A 17123-nucleotide genomic window follows, 5' to 3' on the forward strand; every position below is an offset into this window, starting at 1 on the left:
TAGGATAATCCATCTGTGGATGGACAAGCTTCAGTGTATTTGCTAATTCACACAGTGAAAGTTTATTTTACAACAAAAGCCATTTTACTGTCTCTTTTGTTTAGGCATTTAACACTTAGCTTGATTGAACATTTAAGTATTAATCCTGCAAAACTCCCAACCTCAGTATGGTTCTGTAGCAAATGGAACAGCTCATGTGTAAGTGCTGCCTCTTCTCACTTTAGTGCCATTGGCCATTTCACTGCAAATCCCCTTTAGGGACACAAACTGACCTGAAGACCCCATCCGCCCTGAGTGAAGACAGAATTATTTCTGTGCTGTGGTACACTAGAAAGATTCAGACCAAGCAGCAATTTATTTAAAAAAACCCAAACACTTCCCCCCCACCCCCCCTTCAACTTCTGTTATTTAGAAGACAGTCTACAGGTGTAGTCTTACTTGGCATTCTGGATGACAAGTTTATGAAAAGCACACTCTACAAAAGAAACCATCGCAAGCAAGTCAGTGTTTAAGGAATTTTTATTAAACCAAGAATTTTATAATCCAAATTATGTTTCTTTGCTCAGCTATCAATTCTCACTGTCAACTAAAACAGTGGTGATAATCTGAGCTTTTCCACAGTAAAGAATTACAAAATTAAAGAAAGGAATGCTTTAAATTTTTGTACTGTGCTGAAAATTCTTTTCCCCTGGGTTTATAAAACATTAATTTGTATTTTTTATTTTACTATTTTTTTTTAAATTTTAAATCAATAAGTAATCTAGGACTAGCATCTGTTTTGCTAGTCCTGGCGTTGCTCTGTACGTAAGCTTCAAAGTTTCCTTTCCTTTTTTTATTTATTTTATATTTTGCAATGTTTTTCTCAATATTTAATAGTTTTTCCATGTTTAGATTTTTTTTTCTTCGGTGAAGCGAAGTTCTAGATTGTAGTCCCGGATAGCTCTGCAAAGAAAAACAACATTTTTATGTTTTAAAACAAAAGCAGGACCTTGTATATTTTCTACTACTGTACACCATGCAGCACTCTGGGCTTTCATTGTTTCAATGATAACAAAGCTCTTCAGAAACAGAATATCAGAGATCCTCCCACTTTTTAGGGGACACAAAAGTATTCAAAAGTCTGATCCTTGGCAAGACAACACTGACTCAAGAACTGGACAGTCCCTCAGACAGCACTGCTTTAAGCACAATGTTACTGCAATTGACTGTGGGGCACCTCTACTCTTGAGGCTCATCAACTACCCTGGCAGTATTTTCAATTTCCAATTACTAAAACGTCATGGAGCAGATGGAGTAATGGTCTCTAAGTATGGGCATCTTAGTTTAGGAGAGACAATCTATTCAGCACTTATCTCCAGAAACAGAAATGTGTAAAAATCATGACTCAAATTCTTCCTCCAAAAGGAAAATGTTATGTGATCAAATGTTAAATCAGGCAAATTATAGCTACAAATGTGGAAAGCAAGTTCACAGGCAAAACCTAACTAGACAGAAGAGATAATAGATTCCTTTTTATCCTCAACTTCACATTTTTTCCCTGTCAAAATTGTTAAGCTACCACCATTTGCCTCTGTCATGCACGGTTAAGACACCAGCCCCACAGAAAGCAATGAAGAAAAATCACTATTTTAACTACATTAAATTCATCCAAATGTGAAGTCAAGACAATATACAGTTTAGTTTTCACTTATTAGACAATTTTATAATTTGGTAAGTATGTACAAACTACAGTATAAATAAGTTCTTTAATTTCTAAGAAAAAAGGGAGTTGGGGTACCATTTTAAGCCTATTTTAATTCCACAAGTTGTTCTCAATAGTATGAATAGCATCATTTGACAGAACTGCCCATTTCTGCACACATCCCTAGAGCTAATTCCAGCTAAATGTGTTGTTAGAAACAATGACATGTCAGTAGCTTTTGCTAGCCAAGTGAGCACAGAAGCTTGTTTACCATAGCTGCTACTTCCTCTGGCTGCACACGACACAGAGCCTGGACACAGGCTGCTTGCAAGGCCATGGACCAAACACTTGCATTAGTCAATCTATGGAACTACAGTGTCCAAACTTACTTATTAAACACTTGGAACCCCAGTGGGATTATTAACTGCCTTTTGAGCAGCCTCTTTAGCTTGGTGGGCTTGTAGTACGGCTACAGCTTCATCAACCTGTTAAGTACAAATGAAAAATTAATTAAGGAAAGCTCAGCAATTTTTGTATAATTAAGTTAATAATACAGTGGAAATTATGCATATAATCAATGCCTACATTGTTGAGAAGAAAAACTAGAACATTACAATTCTTGTTCGTGCAATGTAAGTCACTGTCACCTTTTGAAAGAAGATACTCTTGCCCTGAGCCACCACTGCATTGCTGTTACCCCACTGTGCCAGCACCAATGACTGCTGGATCAGTGTAGCCTTAACCACCTATGGAACCAGTGCAAGGCTAAAGTGCACCTACCTTCGAACGAAGAGACTCAGGAGACTCGAGCATGTGGAGGAGTTCAGAGTTGTCAATCTCCAGCAACATCCCAGTGATCTTACCCGCCAGAGTAGGGTGCATGCTTTGAATAAGGGGGAATAGACGTTCACCTAGAAAGAAGAAAGTTAGTCAGGGATGAATCCAGCCTAAATTTAAGGGATAAGGGAACCAAACTTGTTCTACTGCTAAAACCATTTACTCTGCATATAAAGATCGAAAAAGTGTACTTTAACTGCCCTTCTGCTACAATGCATAGAGAAAGGTATCATGTACGTACCTAACATCTGCTTTTGTTCTTGTGGAGGGGCAGAAGCCAACATGGAAGCAGTCAAGGGTTCCTGACCTTGCACATGGACAGCAGGCTGCAAATTAATTTAACATTTGAAAATTAAACCATGGTTTATAATTAGGTGCAGCTTCAAACAGCCAGTATTTCACAACTTAGCATACACAATGCCTACAGTGTCAGAAACATCAAAGAAATTAACAACTATGCCTATTCAATCAAGTATTACTGGTTAGAGCAGAGTGATGATGCTGAAGATTGTTAGAAACTGCCCCACGGAGGAGCAAACACAAGAATTTAGGCTAAGGTATGAGGGAACTGAAAAGAACAAAGCAACATGGGATCACATCCTGTCCCAGGTAAACTTCAAATATTCTTAACTTCCTAGTGCTTTTACTCTACTGCCATGATGCAGAGCCTGAACTGCCCTGCCATCACCCTCACCACCTTCCTCTGCAAAGAGCATGAGTAAAAGCCCAGAGCAGCTCCCAGAGCACGTACCTGCTGCATAGCAACCTGTGGCTGCGTGTTGAGGTGCTGCTGGGGGTTGCGAACACCCGCGGCATATTTGTACTGCGGGACTGTGCGCACGGCAGGAGTGGCCGCAGTAGCTGCTGCTGCAGGACGTGGACCCATCGTTTGTGTTGATGTATTAGCTGGGAAAACAGGAACACAATTCCATGTGTGAATTATTATTATTATAATTATTTTGCTCAACAAATCAACCTGAATCAAATACCTAATTTAGGTATTGTGTTATCAATTCATCTTAACAGTATTGCCAACTGTCACATCACTGGTCACACAAAGGTTCAAATCTTGAAATTTACTGGATGCTAATTTCCCATCACTTCATTCGTGAACTGCCCTTTTTACATGCTACTGGAAAAAGATCCATGATAAAAAATTCACTTTGTTTCAGTGCTGATATAATTTCATTATAAGCTAAAGGACATTTGATTTCCTAAGCACATTATGTCAGTCATTCTAAAAAAGATACTTTTAGGAAGAAGTAAATGGCTGTCTGATACATTCTGGGAGAATTATGCCTTCGGAGAGGCTGTGGACTCCCCATCCCTGGAGATGTGCAAGACCAGCCTGGATGGGGCTCTGAGTACCCTGGTCTAGTGGAGGGTTCCCTGCCTCTGGCATGGGGGCTGAAATACATGAGCTTTAAGGTTCCTTCCAACCCAAACCATTCAATGATTACAGTCAATTCTGCTTCGTTCAGTGATGTGCAGATTTTGCATTCATGATACTGGCTTACAATAATAAAGTATGTATATGTAAAATATAATAAAATTAGTAAGAGCTAAAATTGTATCATCTCAATATTTCTACATGCAACCTATTATTACAATTGCTGCAACTATGTTTAGAAATGACAAAAGCCACCCTACAGTATTACTGAAGTGCACACAAGAGTAAGTGCTTCATCCTGAAGAGATGGGATCACAGCAGGAGTCTTTGCTGGGACAGTATTTTAAAGCAATTACTAGAAGGTGCCATTAGCTTATTCATTAGGAATATCATATGTGATATTAAACTTACAAATATTTATTTTGCAAGATCATGCTGAACCAGCAAAATTGGAACAGAAGTCCAATACTTAAAGTTTGCACAAATCAAACTCACCAACACGCTGCGTTGACATGACTCGTGGAACCTGGGAAGAAGCTGGTCTCATGGTACTGAACGGTGGTCTGGGTGCTGCTGGGCGGATCGCACCAGGCATGTTTTGGAATGCTATGGTTTAGAAAAAATATACTGTTACATGCTGAAACACTGAGTGATGCCAACATGACAAACAGAAGACTATACAGCAATGCCATGAAAAGCTATCTGAAAGTGCAAAGGTAAATGCTATGGAGTTTACAGCAATTGCTGGAAAGAGATAAAGAAGTGACTTACGATGAGGTCTGGCACCCTGAGCAGTCCAGCGAGGACTAGGTCTAGCAAGTTGAGCGAGCTGATTAGTAGGATAGTACGCAGCACGGTTCTGAGTCTGCCAAACACAACAACATCACTTAACTTTGTTGTCTGTGAAGGGCATGCTGAACAGCCCAGCACCCTCCCACTAAGAGATTAAAATGCTGCAATCACAGACACATGCTAACAGTTCTATTTAAGCAGATTCTATATGCAATACAAAATATTCAGTTACTCATCTGTACACGTACCTGAGGAATAGCTGCCATGAAGTATCCTGAAGGAGGTGCTGGCTGGTAGGGGTTGATTACAGGATTAGGTACTGCTCTTACACTTGCCATCCTCTGCATGTACTGGTTGGTGAGATGAGCTTGGCGCTCCTCTTTACGCTGGGCTAGAGCTACATATAATGGTTTAGTAGCCACAATTCTACCATTCATTTCTGTGACTGCTTTGGTGGCTTCTTCTGGTGACGAAAAGCATACAAATCCAAATCCTTTGCTGCGGCCACCTTCCATCATCACCTGTCAGTACAAAATTTAGTTTTAAAACTAAGTCTTCTGTGTCACACCTATTTAACTTGCATGAGTTTCTTGTTTCAGCTTATTAGAAGCAGGACCACACGTTTGTTTAACTGAGTATTTAATATAAATGAGTATTATTGTGTAATAAATAGCTAACTGTTACCCAAATAGAGATGGAAATCTCATTAAATAATGAGCACAATATTGCACTGAAAGATGTAATTTTTCTCACACTAGTCTCACCACTACTACTTACTTTATTTCAAGAAAGGATGATCATATGGTGTTTAACCTGACATGTACAATAATCAAGAAAGCTGATGCCCACATTTACAGTGGGTCACTGTATCTACAGTGGATATCTGTTACTGAATGAAATTAACTTTTCTTTGGTGACAAATCACTACTTATTTTCAGAGAACAGATGAGGACCATCTATGAACTTTACCTTTGCACTAGTGATTGTACCAAATGGGGAGAACTCTTTTCGGAGACGCTCATCATCGATCCCATCATCAAGATTTTTCACGTAAAGGTTTACACCCTAAGAAAACAGGTAAGTTATTTTTAAAAGCAATTGTTCTGTGTAAATCTCAGAACATCATATAATAGAGTTAGCCCTCTTGATTTAAAACTGAACCTGGTATCTGGTGATCCTGTCCTGCTTCATTTGTTCGAACTTGCGCTTCAGCTCCGTCTGTCTTTCCACCTTTTTCTGAGCCCGGCCAACATAGATTTGTTTTCCATTGAGCTCTTTCCCATTCATTTCATCTACAGCCTTCATTGACAAACAACAAATTAGCAGTGCTTTTTGTATTCCAGCATTTTTCAGACACACAAAAAATGCAATTCAAATAAAAAAATCTACATAAGGATTCTAGAAAAAGAGCTAATCCATCTTAAAACACCACTAATTGAAACAAAATACCCCAAGACTTCCCCACCACTTATGATAACATGAAAACTGCTTTCCAAGTATGCTTCTGTCTTGTTGAAGACAAGTCACAAGGGATGCGAACCAGTTTTTATGGAGGAAAAAACCCAAGTTGCAAGAACTATTTCTCTAGCCTTATCTTGCTAATGGCAGAAAAAAGCAAAGAGTAAGCAAATAAAGTTGAAAATCTTTAATTCACCTAGTTCTGTCTTTAAAAGTAACATCTGAAACTGTAACATCTACCAGATCTTTCTACACTAAATGTTAAGCTACAGATGATATGTACAGCTTTTTTTTTTAATTTTTAGTCTTTCATTAAGGAAATAATTAGAAGTATGAAAATGTGAACTTCTTCCCTTCATACTGTTTTGAGTTACAACTCTTCAGATGTAAAAAATTCTGGCATGTATTTACTCAATTAATTTAAAATCATTAGTCACCAGTTTATTGTATATGTTTATGATCAAAGCCATTAGACATTTTTATAGAGATACTGGAATTTTATGTTATTTAAAACACCCAACATGTGATTCTAACTACAGTAAGAGAAACTATTCATCAATTAATGTATGCAAGACTGAAAAATGAAGATGTTCTAAAGACAGACAGGATTTGTTCTAATCTCTCGCTTGTACACTTACAGTACTGACAAATCACCATAATGCCTTTTGAAAAGCAAACTTTGTTTGTTCTGTACTGCATTTTTTCCCTGATGCTATGTCCCTACTGTCACAGTAAACTGACATATCAAAGCAACCAGTTGACAAAAAATTAAGTTATACAGCATACTGCCATGATATAGATATATACACGAATAAAAAGGACCCTTTTTCCAAAGTTACCCTTTGGAGTAAAAACAACATTACAGGGCTCTGTGACTATTTTCTCACAGTTATGCCAAACATGCTTTATAAAACTAATAGCTTTCCTGCTGACTTTGCAGAAAACACAATTCTTTCTGCCTTCTGTGCAGAAGGCAGAAAGGCACCAATATTTTGTGCAACCAAACTGGACCAAATGATTCAGAAATGTAGTAATTTACTATGTTGTATACTGCTCAGCATGTGAGAGTCCAAATACCACTGACACCTTTAAGCCCAACTACAACAGGTTTTAAAATTATTCAAGATTCCCCATTTCTACACTAGTTCCAGTTGTACCAGAGTATCTTGACTTAATAGGTTTCTCACACCAACTGACACTTGCTCATAGGAAAGCATTCTAAATGACAGAAACTCTGCTAAGTAATTTGGGCAGTGAGCATCTCTTTTTGCAGTGTTCTTGACCAATTAAAACACTCAATTACTCAATGAAACATATTATTTGGGTCTCAGTTACAGGATTCCTAAAATTAAGTCCAAAAGCTTACTTTTTGGGCATCTTCATGTCTTTCAAAACTAACGAAGCCAAAGCCTTTGGATTTTCCACTCTCATCAGTCATAACTTTCACACTTAGAGCAGGACCTAAAAAGAGAATGAAATACTTATGCTTCATAGACAGTATATTCATCTCACCTTTTGAACATTCTATTTAGAAGATAATGTTTAGTTTATTTCATTTGTATTACAAAGGACTCCTGCACTAATAGTGTCAAGTAAATGTCATCCATTACTATGAAATTACTAATTTGCCCTGATGAACTTCAGCCATTATGGCTGAAGTCCATCATGCTGAATTTCTTTTCTAGTGTATTTTCAATCAAAATTTAACCTCAAAGTGAAAGAAAATTTCACCACAAAGTGAATGAAATTTGTTTCATCATTAAAAATTATGACACTTGAAAAGTATTAGTGCTTCCATGCTTTGAAGCAGGTACTGAAAAAGCCAGAGGAAGGCCTTGCAATTAGGTATACATTTCACTATTTATCCTGGTGAAAGGCCATCCTAGTTCAGCAATTTCATAACCTCTGAAAAATTGCAGTTCACGGACTCAATTGGAAGGAGCCAATTTAGCTGTAGCAGCTAAATTCGCTACTGTTTCAACCACAGATACTTGAAGAACACAAAGCAATTTCCTGTTCGTGCCGTTTAAGGCTGCTACAGAGTATCTCTTGTACAAGTCTTTCCCTTGCTTTACCTAATATCCCCTGGAGAACAGCAAAAGGAAATAAATTTAAAAAAAAAGGTGAGATTGAAAATAAAACATGAAGAACCCTCTAATGGCATTAAGGGATGTGCCATTTCCTATTTTGATGGCAACACATCATGGTCAAATGTCCCCCATAATTTTGCCCTGTGTGTAACTGAGGATCATGGCAGAATCTCATAGCTTCATGCTGGAACAGTTCCTTATAATTTTCTATTAGGTCAACCACCACAATGCAACTGAATAACAGAGGTAAGTTTGCAGGTCAATGAAAGCAGTAGCAAATTCATTAGTCACACATCCTGTAGGTGCATTTATAAAATCAATCTGTACTAAACCAGAGAACACTGCAGAACCCATAGACACATTACTTCCAGATTACCGAAAACAGTTCTTATGGCAGGATTAAATATTATATTCTGCCTATTTAAAATTCGGGTATTACTGCACTTTTTGAATCTGAAACTGGAATTAAGCACCCACTTTTCAGTAACCTTTATTACATTTCTACATCAACATCAGACAGCCCCGATTTCTTGTACTTCAAGGCACTGTACAGACAGATACATGTAGTAAACTGAAGTTCACTTGTGTTTAAATAAACATTAAGACATTACCAAACTTGCCAAAGAGTTCCTTAAGTCTCTCATCATCCATGTCTTCTCCAAAATTTTTGATGTAAACATTGGTGAATTCTTTTGCTCTGGCTCCAAGCTCTGCCTCACGTTCCTTGCGGGATTTAAACCTTCCAACAAATCTGATTGCAGGAAGAACAGAGTAATACAGAATAAAGCAAGTGTCTCAAGGTTTAAAAATTTACTTTAATCCTCTGGCATTGTATTTTATTCCTAATCAGTTTTGTTCACTATAGGTATGAAATTCTTTAGATAAAATATTTATGATAAAACTCAGTCAGAAAAACAACTCCACTGTCCTTTGCTACACCAGCATGTTTATCCCAGTTACAAGGCAAGAAAATGCTTTCAAGCCATTGGTGAGATTGTTCACTCTTATAAAACAGCCTTTGACAACAAGAGCTTGACAATGGAAAGAGCACTAAGAGGCTGCACAGAAATTCTAGATAACAGCATAATCCCTAAAAGCAGCCTAAAAGCCATTACTGCTCTCAGATTCAGTTTTTAAGCAAGAGATATTTAAGTAACTGCCCTCCTTCCCTAGCACACCTCTCCAGCCTGTATCAAAGACTTTGTTTTTAGGCATAGTGAAATAAATAGTTCAACTTGCTCTTGAGTCAAATACTGTTGCAAATTGGCTGGGAACAACAATGGTTAGTTCACACTGGCAGAAAACGAGCAAAACCTGAACGTAACATTCTGCAGCCCAAGGACATGCCTTAGTACAGACTGTACATGGCTGACACTGATTTCTGACTTTCTTTCAAATTTTATTGTAGGCTCGAACTTTATAGTCACAAATTTGAAAAATGCGATACAGCAGCATACAGTACCTCAGTAATTTTTAAGCTTTGACAATTTCACATAATTTATAGCAATCAAGTATAGTAAGAATGGAAGTGCAATGTGCTCAGCAGATTTTGACAGTCATGTTTTGATTTCTGAAAGACTAGTCTGAATAGAAATTCAAAGCAAAATTAACTCTCATGTATATTTTACTCCTGTACTCTTATGACTGCATGTTGACCATTTTTACTAATTTAAAGTTGTATAACAATGGACACAATAAAAACATTCACAATGTCAGTCAAGAACAGAACAAGCAGGAAAACTGAAGTCTCAAAATATGTTTTCCTGTACGTGTCTTGATCTATCCATCTCTACATATAAAAATAATCCATGACAGTAAACTGATGCTGATTTCTGTTATCCTTTTCCCAAATCCTCCTAAGTATCTAGAAAGCTGTTCTTTTGCAATTCTACCAATCACCATAATGATCCCTTAGGCATAGCTGTGAAGCACACTTACTCCCCCAGCCTAAATATTATTAAAGTTGTTGCCAAATAACATTTTTTCCTACAATGCAGAATACCGATAACGTTTAAAACATTACATTTCTCTTAAGTTTTATTTTCTATTCCCTAGATATGCTTATTAACAGACATTCATACAAAAATACTAGACTTATCTGACCACTCTTTAGTGCCAAGTAAACACCCTTTAGTGCTAAGTACCAGCTGACTCCAAAATATGGATAATACACTTATCTCACAACTCTTATAAAGGATCTATTATTCAGAATACTCAATGGATTGTATTTTATCTCAGACCAATAAGATCAGAAAACCAGGGAAGATCTCAAATCCTCATTACAGTATTGGCTTGTAAGACAATTAATACAGTGATTTTTTTCCTCCAGAGTTCATTATTTGTCTTTTTGAACTTAGACTGACTCCAGAACAAGCAGGTGATACAATTCTTAAAATCCCTAGCACTAAAACTCTACATCTTCTTAAAATTAGAAATTTTCAGAACGACCTTCCTTTCCTAGGTAAACTTTCAAATCTTTGTCTGCCCTAAAATGAATTTCAGCTTCCTGATCCCCAAATACTTATTTATGTACTTACACTTTGCGGTCATTAAGCAGCATACCATTCATTTTTTCAATAGCTCTTTCTGCAGCTTCTTGTGTCTCAAAATGCACAAATCCATAACCCTTGGATCCATTTTCATCACACACCACCTATTAATGAAAAACCTTGTTGTAATACCCATGGAATGTTTCCAGCATAAACTGAGGAGTTTGTGTGTCAATACATTTCATTTGCCACTAACCTTACAAGACAGGATGTTCCCAAAAGCAGAAAATGTGTCATACAAAGCTTTGTTATCAATTGATTTGTCCAAGTTTTTGATGAAGATGTTTCCTACGCCGCTTTTGCGCAGAGATGGATCGCGCTGAGACCACATGATGCGCACTGGTTTGCCTTTAATGACATCAAAGTTCATGGTGTCCAAAGCTCGTTCAGCTGGAAAAACAGTATGGAATTAGTAGGAAATGCTAAGTATCTTAATAACCACAAAAATACCAGCTGAAGTACAATTCTTAATAATATTTTATTATTTCAAGCCCAGCACCATCACCAAGCTGCAAACGCAAGCCTCCAGTGTACTCTGCTGTATGCAAGGAAGAACTGCCAAACACTCATCAGCAAAAACTGCACTTCAGAAGGAGCACAAGTCAGCTGAGAAAGCTGCAGAAATCTCATCAGCCCATAAAACTAGATCTATGAAAAGATGTTACGGTGACAGAAGAAAAAGAAGCAAGTGGCAGCTGTTACGAAGTTTTAACATTTGTGAAAATCAGTGGCTTCTCCCATATCACACAGATGTATATTGTGTCAATGAAAATGCTTTTAGGGGTACTGCTTGTGCCTATGAGCAGTCTTTTGCAAATATTAACATAACACCTACAACACCAATACCCCTAAACCGACAAAATTTCTTTGTTAGATGGACATTCAAGCTTTATTCAGGCAGTTATTCCACACAACTTCCCCAGCGACCAAAAAGATCTGTAATGAAATTCTGAGCAAGAGACAGTTCAAAGAGATTCAAAAGTGGTACTTACTTTAGAAAATCAAACTATACATATATTTTAAAAGCTCACAATGAAATACATATGAGCTCAATGAAGGAGCAAGCATTAAAACAGTAAACCAGGGTAATGCAAACCAGATTTTGTTACTCCAATGGAGTAGTTTTTCCAGTAGAACTCCATAACTAACTTTTCAAATTCCACATGTAAAATTTCTTGTGTATTTAGATGGGGAAGTATCAAGACTTGCTCATTTTCATTTTTCACATGTCTCTTCAAAGCCACAAGACATGTCTGTGATATTATCACTCATCTTGTGTATTTAAACACAAAAGAGCAATAGTTCTCAAGTACAGTGGTTCCTTTTCATCCCTGTTCCTGTAAGTCTGGAAGAACACTGAAAAAAGTCCCAATAAATACCTGAAGTCACACCCATGGGTACTAACTCACTTCACTGTAATTTGCAAACATCAAAACAATATGATGTTAACAAGACTGAAATCAGCTTAGTGATGGTTTAAATACAGCAACCGTGTCAGTTAAAAATTTTTTGGGAGGACCAAGGGCCAATCACACTGTGAAAACCCTTATTTCATGCTTTTGTTCTCTAAGTGCTGCTTTTGTCTTGAGCTATATTGTTTCATGACATGGCCGAAGACAATTTGCAGTGAGCTTGGGATTCAGTTAATATATGTTTTATATCCTTTCCTGTGACATTTTCAGATTAGAAATAAATTTTAAGATTATATTCTCTAAAAGATATATAAAGAGATGGACATCTAACATTTTAATGGGGAAAAGATTATTGATACTATTACCATATTCACATGACAGTAGCAACTCAGCAACTTGTTTAAACTGAAGCCACAAAAATTAAATGCCAGTCTTCTAAATAAGTTAATAAAGCTTTCAAAAACTTTAATATAAATTAAGCAGGAGAGAGAAGGCAATCTAGATAGTGTTAATGAGAAATAAAAATAATTGGCTCTCTACTACCAAAAGGGGGGAGGAGATGAAAAAAAAACCAAAAAAAAAAAAAACCAAAAACCAAAAAAAAAAAAAAAAAAAAAAAAAAAAACACCAAAAAAGGAAAAAAGAAAAAAACCCTATGGATATCAGACTGGCCACAGCAGAAACTTGTAAGACTTCACTACTGCACTGGAAGTCACTGGAATTATTACTGCCAGCACCAATAGATTTGCCAGCAACAAACAGTTCATTATTTCCAGAAGTAGTACCAGGGCTTCCTTTACTTGAAAAGAGGCTTTTCTAATTCATGCTAATTGCTTCTAGAATAATCCTGACACTCCTCAAAAATGCATGTTCCTAGACACATTTCCCAACCATCCGACTGAAAGTCGGTCCACGGGTCCTTTGCAAACATTATCACTCTTAACAAATAGTGAGCCTGTGTCTTAGACCAGCACAATTTCTCCAGGACAGCACAGAAACTTCAATAGCTCTCCTCATCTCTGCTTTGGAACAGAAATACAAGCAAACTAAGATTTTCTGCCGAATTGACATCACATTGTCATTCCATGGTAGATTTTTAAAACATTACTAGACTCCATCTAACCAGGTACAAGCTACTCTCGTTAAAATTCCCAACGAGTGAAACTGGCTCACTTTCATTACATTTCAGTCATAAAAGGCTGTGCCGGTTGCAAGAGGCAGCAGCGAACTGGACACACCTACCCGGGCTGTACTTCTGCTGATTCTGCTGGAGCTCTCATTCAATGACTCACCAGCTCCCATTTTAGTCGTGAGCAACTGGACAGTCCACTTTAACCATTTCAAAATCACTCAGAATATACACTTAATGCCAACCTGTGCTAAAGGTAAACAGCAGCAGCTATGAAACAAAAACCTCTGGAAACATAACCATTCTAAATATCCAGATGATTCTGATGCAGTTTCAGATTACTCAAGAATGTTTCCAGTTTAGTGATTAAACAAGATTGCCTGAGTTTTTTTCCAGACTATGACTCAAATTCAGAAAAGTCACAACTCTGACATATGTGCATACCTCACACATGTGTCATCAGGCCTAATTAGCTTTTAGAAGAGCTTTGAGATCCCTCGTTTAAAGACAGCTGGTGATGTCAAGCACACCTTCAAAGCTATTTTTCAAAACCAAGGTAGTTGTTACTAGCTATTTAATAGGCATAGACCGAGATGTAGCTAAAAATTTGGCCAAACCAATAAAAGGTGTCTAGTTTGGAATCAAAATAAAACCAGGATGATTGTAAGAATAACCATTCATCCTCAAAACTCCTATTTCAAGATGTCTGTAAATCAACATTAAAAAGCCCCCAGACCACAAAAAGCCTACACAAAGCCCTCAGCAAATGCTTTCTAGGTATTTGCCAAGAATATAAAATTCTGAAAATCTCGAATAAGTATAATCTCACAATACTACTGAAGCGTATTTTAAACAACTGCTTCCAGGTATGTACCAGACGCAGGTTTGATAAAGATGAGAAATACTTTTAGCTGAACTGGACTAGTTATAAACTAAAATATGTGTTTCCCAAAGCCTGAAAAAACACTCACAACATTTGGAGCAAAAGCATCTTTCTAAGAGGCATATTCAAAATCTGAATTAAGCACTGCTCAGGTGAAAAAGCTCTATTTGTTCCCACATTTGACAAATTACAAATCAAATCACAAAATGCACGGGGTTGCACAACTAATGACAAAGTCAGCCCTTTTGGAACTCTGTCAATACTAAGGAGAAGCAGCATTTAAATCACCCTCACTTTATACTTGACATTATTATATCACAGTACTGACCTGTGCTAACCCCTTATTTTTCTGAGAAACTGTACTAGACATTTTTATTTAATGAAAGCTTAGTATGTCAAAACAAGCATTCAAGTAGTCTCATCCTAAAGTATGGCTGAATAAATCAAAAGCTCTCTGAACTGAGAGAGCAGATAACAGGTGGAGTATCTGCCTAGTAAGAAGATGAGGCAGTAACTTTTACTACATACATACAGATACCATCGGTACACCAAAGTCTGATCTGATAATGGCGGTATGCTAAAGCTAACTTTGAAAGCCAGTTAAATCTAACTGCTTGCAATGTTTGCAATTTAAGTATCTCACTTTCATAGGCTTGAAAATAAAACCATTATAATGGAAAACTGTTTGCTTAACTGTATTTGAAATCACGTATCTTCTAGCTGGCCAACTGCTTTTTATTTTTAATTGGACTCCACAAAATCTAGAACCAGTTACAAGTGAAACACCCTCCAAATGGATCACACTGTGTTTCCCAACATGCCCAGAACTGCAGAGAAAGTTTCCTTACCGATATAACTTTGGAGAAGCAGCGTGAAAACACTTCATGAAAAAACAAGTTTCATAAAAACGCGGCTTGGGAGAAACAATGTCAGAGAATTTACTGCGAAGAGACACGAATGAGAGCAGAGCTCGGGCTCCAGCTCCATGAGGAAGAAGCACAAGGAGGCCCGAGTAGTTCCATGTCCTCCCCGCACGTGACAGACCTGCCATGGTGTTGGAACAAACGCTTCGGCCTGGCGGCCTGTGGAACTGCCCAGCCACGCCGGTGCGCCCTACTTCCTTCAGCCGGCCTCCTGCCCGCGCACTCACACACACCCAGCTGCTGCGCGGTTATTAAAAGCTGCTAAAGACTGCCACGCTTTCCTCAAGCTACCCTTCAGCTCGGACGGACGTGGAGAGCCGCCCGCACACTCATCCACAATCCCCCTCCCCGGCAGCGGGGGCAGCCCCGCCGGGCCACCGGGGCTCCCCGGGCGCTCCTCCGCCCATCGCCGGGGCCCCGCCGCCGCTCTCGATGCGCGGAAGCGCCTCCCCCCCCGCTCCTCCGGCCGCCACGAGGCGCAGGCGGCCCGGGCCGCGTGTAAGCGGCAGCCCCACCGCCAACTTCCCCCCGCGCCCCGCCGGGTCCGCCCCGTCCCGGGCGGCAAAATGGATGCGGGGCGGCGGCCGGGGCGGGGGGCAGGGGACAAACATGGCTCCGCCGGCGCCCGCGGCCCGGCACTCACCGTCGGCGGGCTGCTGGAAGTTGACATAGGCGTATCCGAGCGAGCGGCGGGTGATCATGTCCCTGCAGACGCGGATGGAGAGGATGGGCCCGGCCGGGCTGAACTTCTCGTAGAGCATGGCCTCGGTCACGTCGGGGTGCAGGTCCCCCACGTAGAGCGAGGCCATGGGGTAGCTGGGGGCGCTGGGATTCATCCTGCCGCCGTCTCCCGGCGCGGGGGGGGCGCTGACGAGGCGGAGGCCGCGGCGGTCGGTGCGAGCGGAGCCGGCGAAAGCGGCGCGGGGCCGCTCGGACTCAACGGCTGCGGCGGGTGCGGCGGATGGGCGGGCGGGGGTCGGGTCCGCCGTGCGGGCCGGGTGGAGCTGGCGGCGGCGGGTGCTGCGCTCGGCGGGGTCGGGCTCGCTGTGTGTCTCCTCTCGGCTGCGCCGGGTCCGGGGACTTCGCTTCACCGGGTTATTTTATATCAAACCGGCCGTTTGCAGAAAGGTTGTCGGGAAGGTTGGATGAGGAAAGAGGGTTATTTTTTTAAAAGGTTTTTTAAGATTTTTGGATTTTTTTTGGCTTTTTTAAATATTTTTTTAGTAATAAATGGTGCTGCGGGGCCGGGCCGGCGTGTCCGGGTGGTCCGGAGCACACGCACTGCGCACACAGCTCCGACGGCGGCCGGGGGACAAGGGGGCGGCCGCCGCCCCGGCCGCGCTCTATATATACCCGCCCCGCCCCCCCGCCCCCGCCGCGCGGCGCGCCACGCACCGCGCCGCGCGCACTGCGCACGCGCACCTGCGAGCGGGGGCGGGGACACGCGCGGCAGCCGGCGGGGGAGCGGCGGATTGAGCGCATGCGCGAGGGCGGGGCGGGCCGGAGGGTTGGCCGCGCGGGGAGTGCGCCTGCGCCCGCCTGGCGTCACGGGGGGCGGTGCGATTGGGGGGCGGCTCGGCGGCAGAGCGCACGCGCGGGAGGGAGCGCACATGTGCGCGGTTGGGGGAGGGCGGGTGAGTAGAAGGGCGCGTGCGCGCCGAGCGGACCAACGGCCGGCGCGGGGCGGGGCGTTACCGGCTCGCTCGCGAGCCCCGCGCGCCCCACCCGCAGCTGGCCGGGCCGAGGTCGCGCGCTCGGGGCCGGAAGGGGGCGGGGCTCGCGGCGCCGCTCGGCGCGTGCGCGGTGACGGAGCGGGGCGGGGGGAGATGCTGCGGCTGTGGGGGGAATGAATGTTGGAATGTTGTCACTAGGCCCGGAATAAAGCGGGATTAGCGTTTAAACTCTGCTCTGGTCGTTCCTTAAGATAGGCGTGTTCTGTCGCTGTGTTCTGTGCTAAAGAAGATCGGGCTGTAGGTTGG

The 17123-nt window shown here is 41.0% G+C and overlaps 1 protein-coding gene across 1 annotated transcript; it reads right to left on the bottom strand.

Annotated features, from left to right (window-relative positions):
• Positions 1–501: 501 nt before the first annotated feature.
• Positions 502–16431, bottom strand: PABPC1 (poly(A) binding protein cytoplasmic 1). The gene is made up of 15 exons (XM_030968758.1): positions 15788–16431; positions 10994–11187; positions 10786–10901; positions 8860–8999; positions 7525–7619; positions 5862–5999; positions 5670–5765; positions 4949–5221; positions 4680–4773; positions 4404–4514; positions 3270–3424; positions 2760–2844; positions 2462–2592; positions 2071–2166; positions 502–942 (listed from the first exon to the last, which is right to left on the bottom strand). Exons 1-14 carry the CDS (start codon positions 15978–15980, stop codon positions 2074–2076), a joined length of 1914 nt encoding a protein of 637 aa, XP_030824618.1. The 5' UTR covers positions 15981–16431; the 3' UTR covers positions 502–942; positions 2071–2073.
• Between the last annotated feature and the right edge of the window lie 692 nt (positions 16432–17123).

The sequence above is a fragment of the Camarhynchus parvulus genome, chromosome 2 (assembly GCF_901933205.1).
Source record: "Camarhynchus parvulus chromosome 2, STF_HiC, whole genome shotgun sequence".
Taxonomy (NCBI): domain Eukaryota; kingdom Metazoa; phylum Chordata; class Aves; order Passeriformes; family Thraupidae; genus Camarhynchus; species Camarhynchus parvulus.

Coding starts and splice junctions, on each gene's coding strand:
- PABPC1 (XM_030968758.1), bottom strand. CDS start 15,980: ATGAATCCCAGCGCCCCCAGCTACCCCATGGCCTCGCTCTACGTGGGG. Junction 4,774..4,948: donor TCATGGCAGCTATTCCTCAG/GTACGTGTACAG, acceptor TGTGTTTGGCAG/ACTCAGAACCGTGCTGCGTA. Junction 4,515..4,679: donor TCAGGGTGCCAGACCTCATC/GTAAGTCACTTC, acceptor TCTAAACCATAG/CATTCCAAAACATGCCTGGT.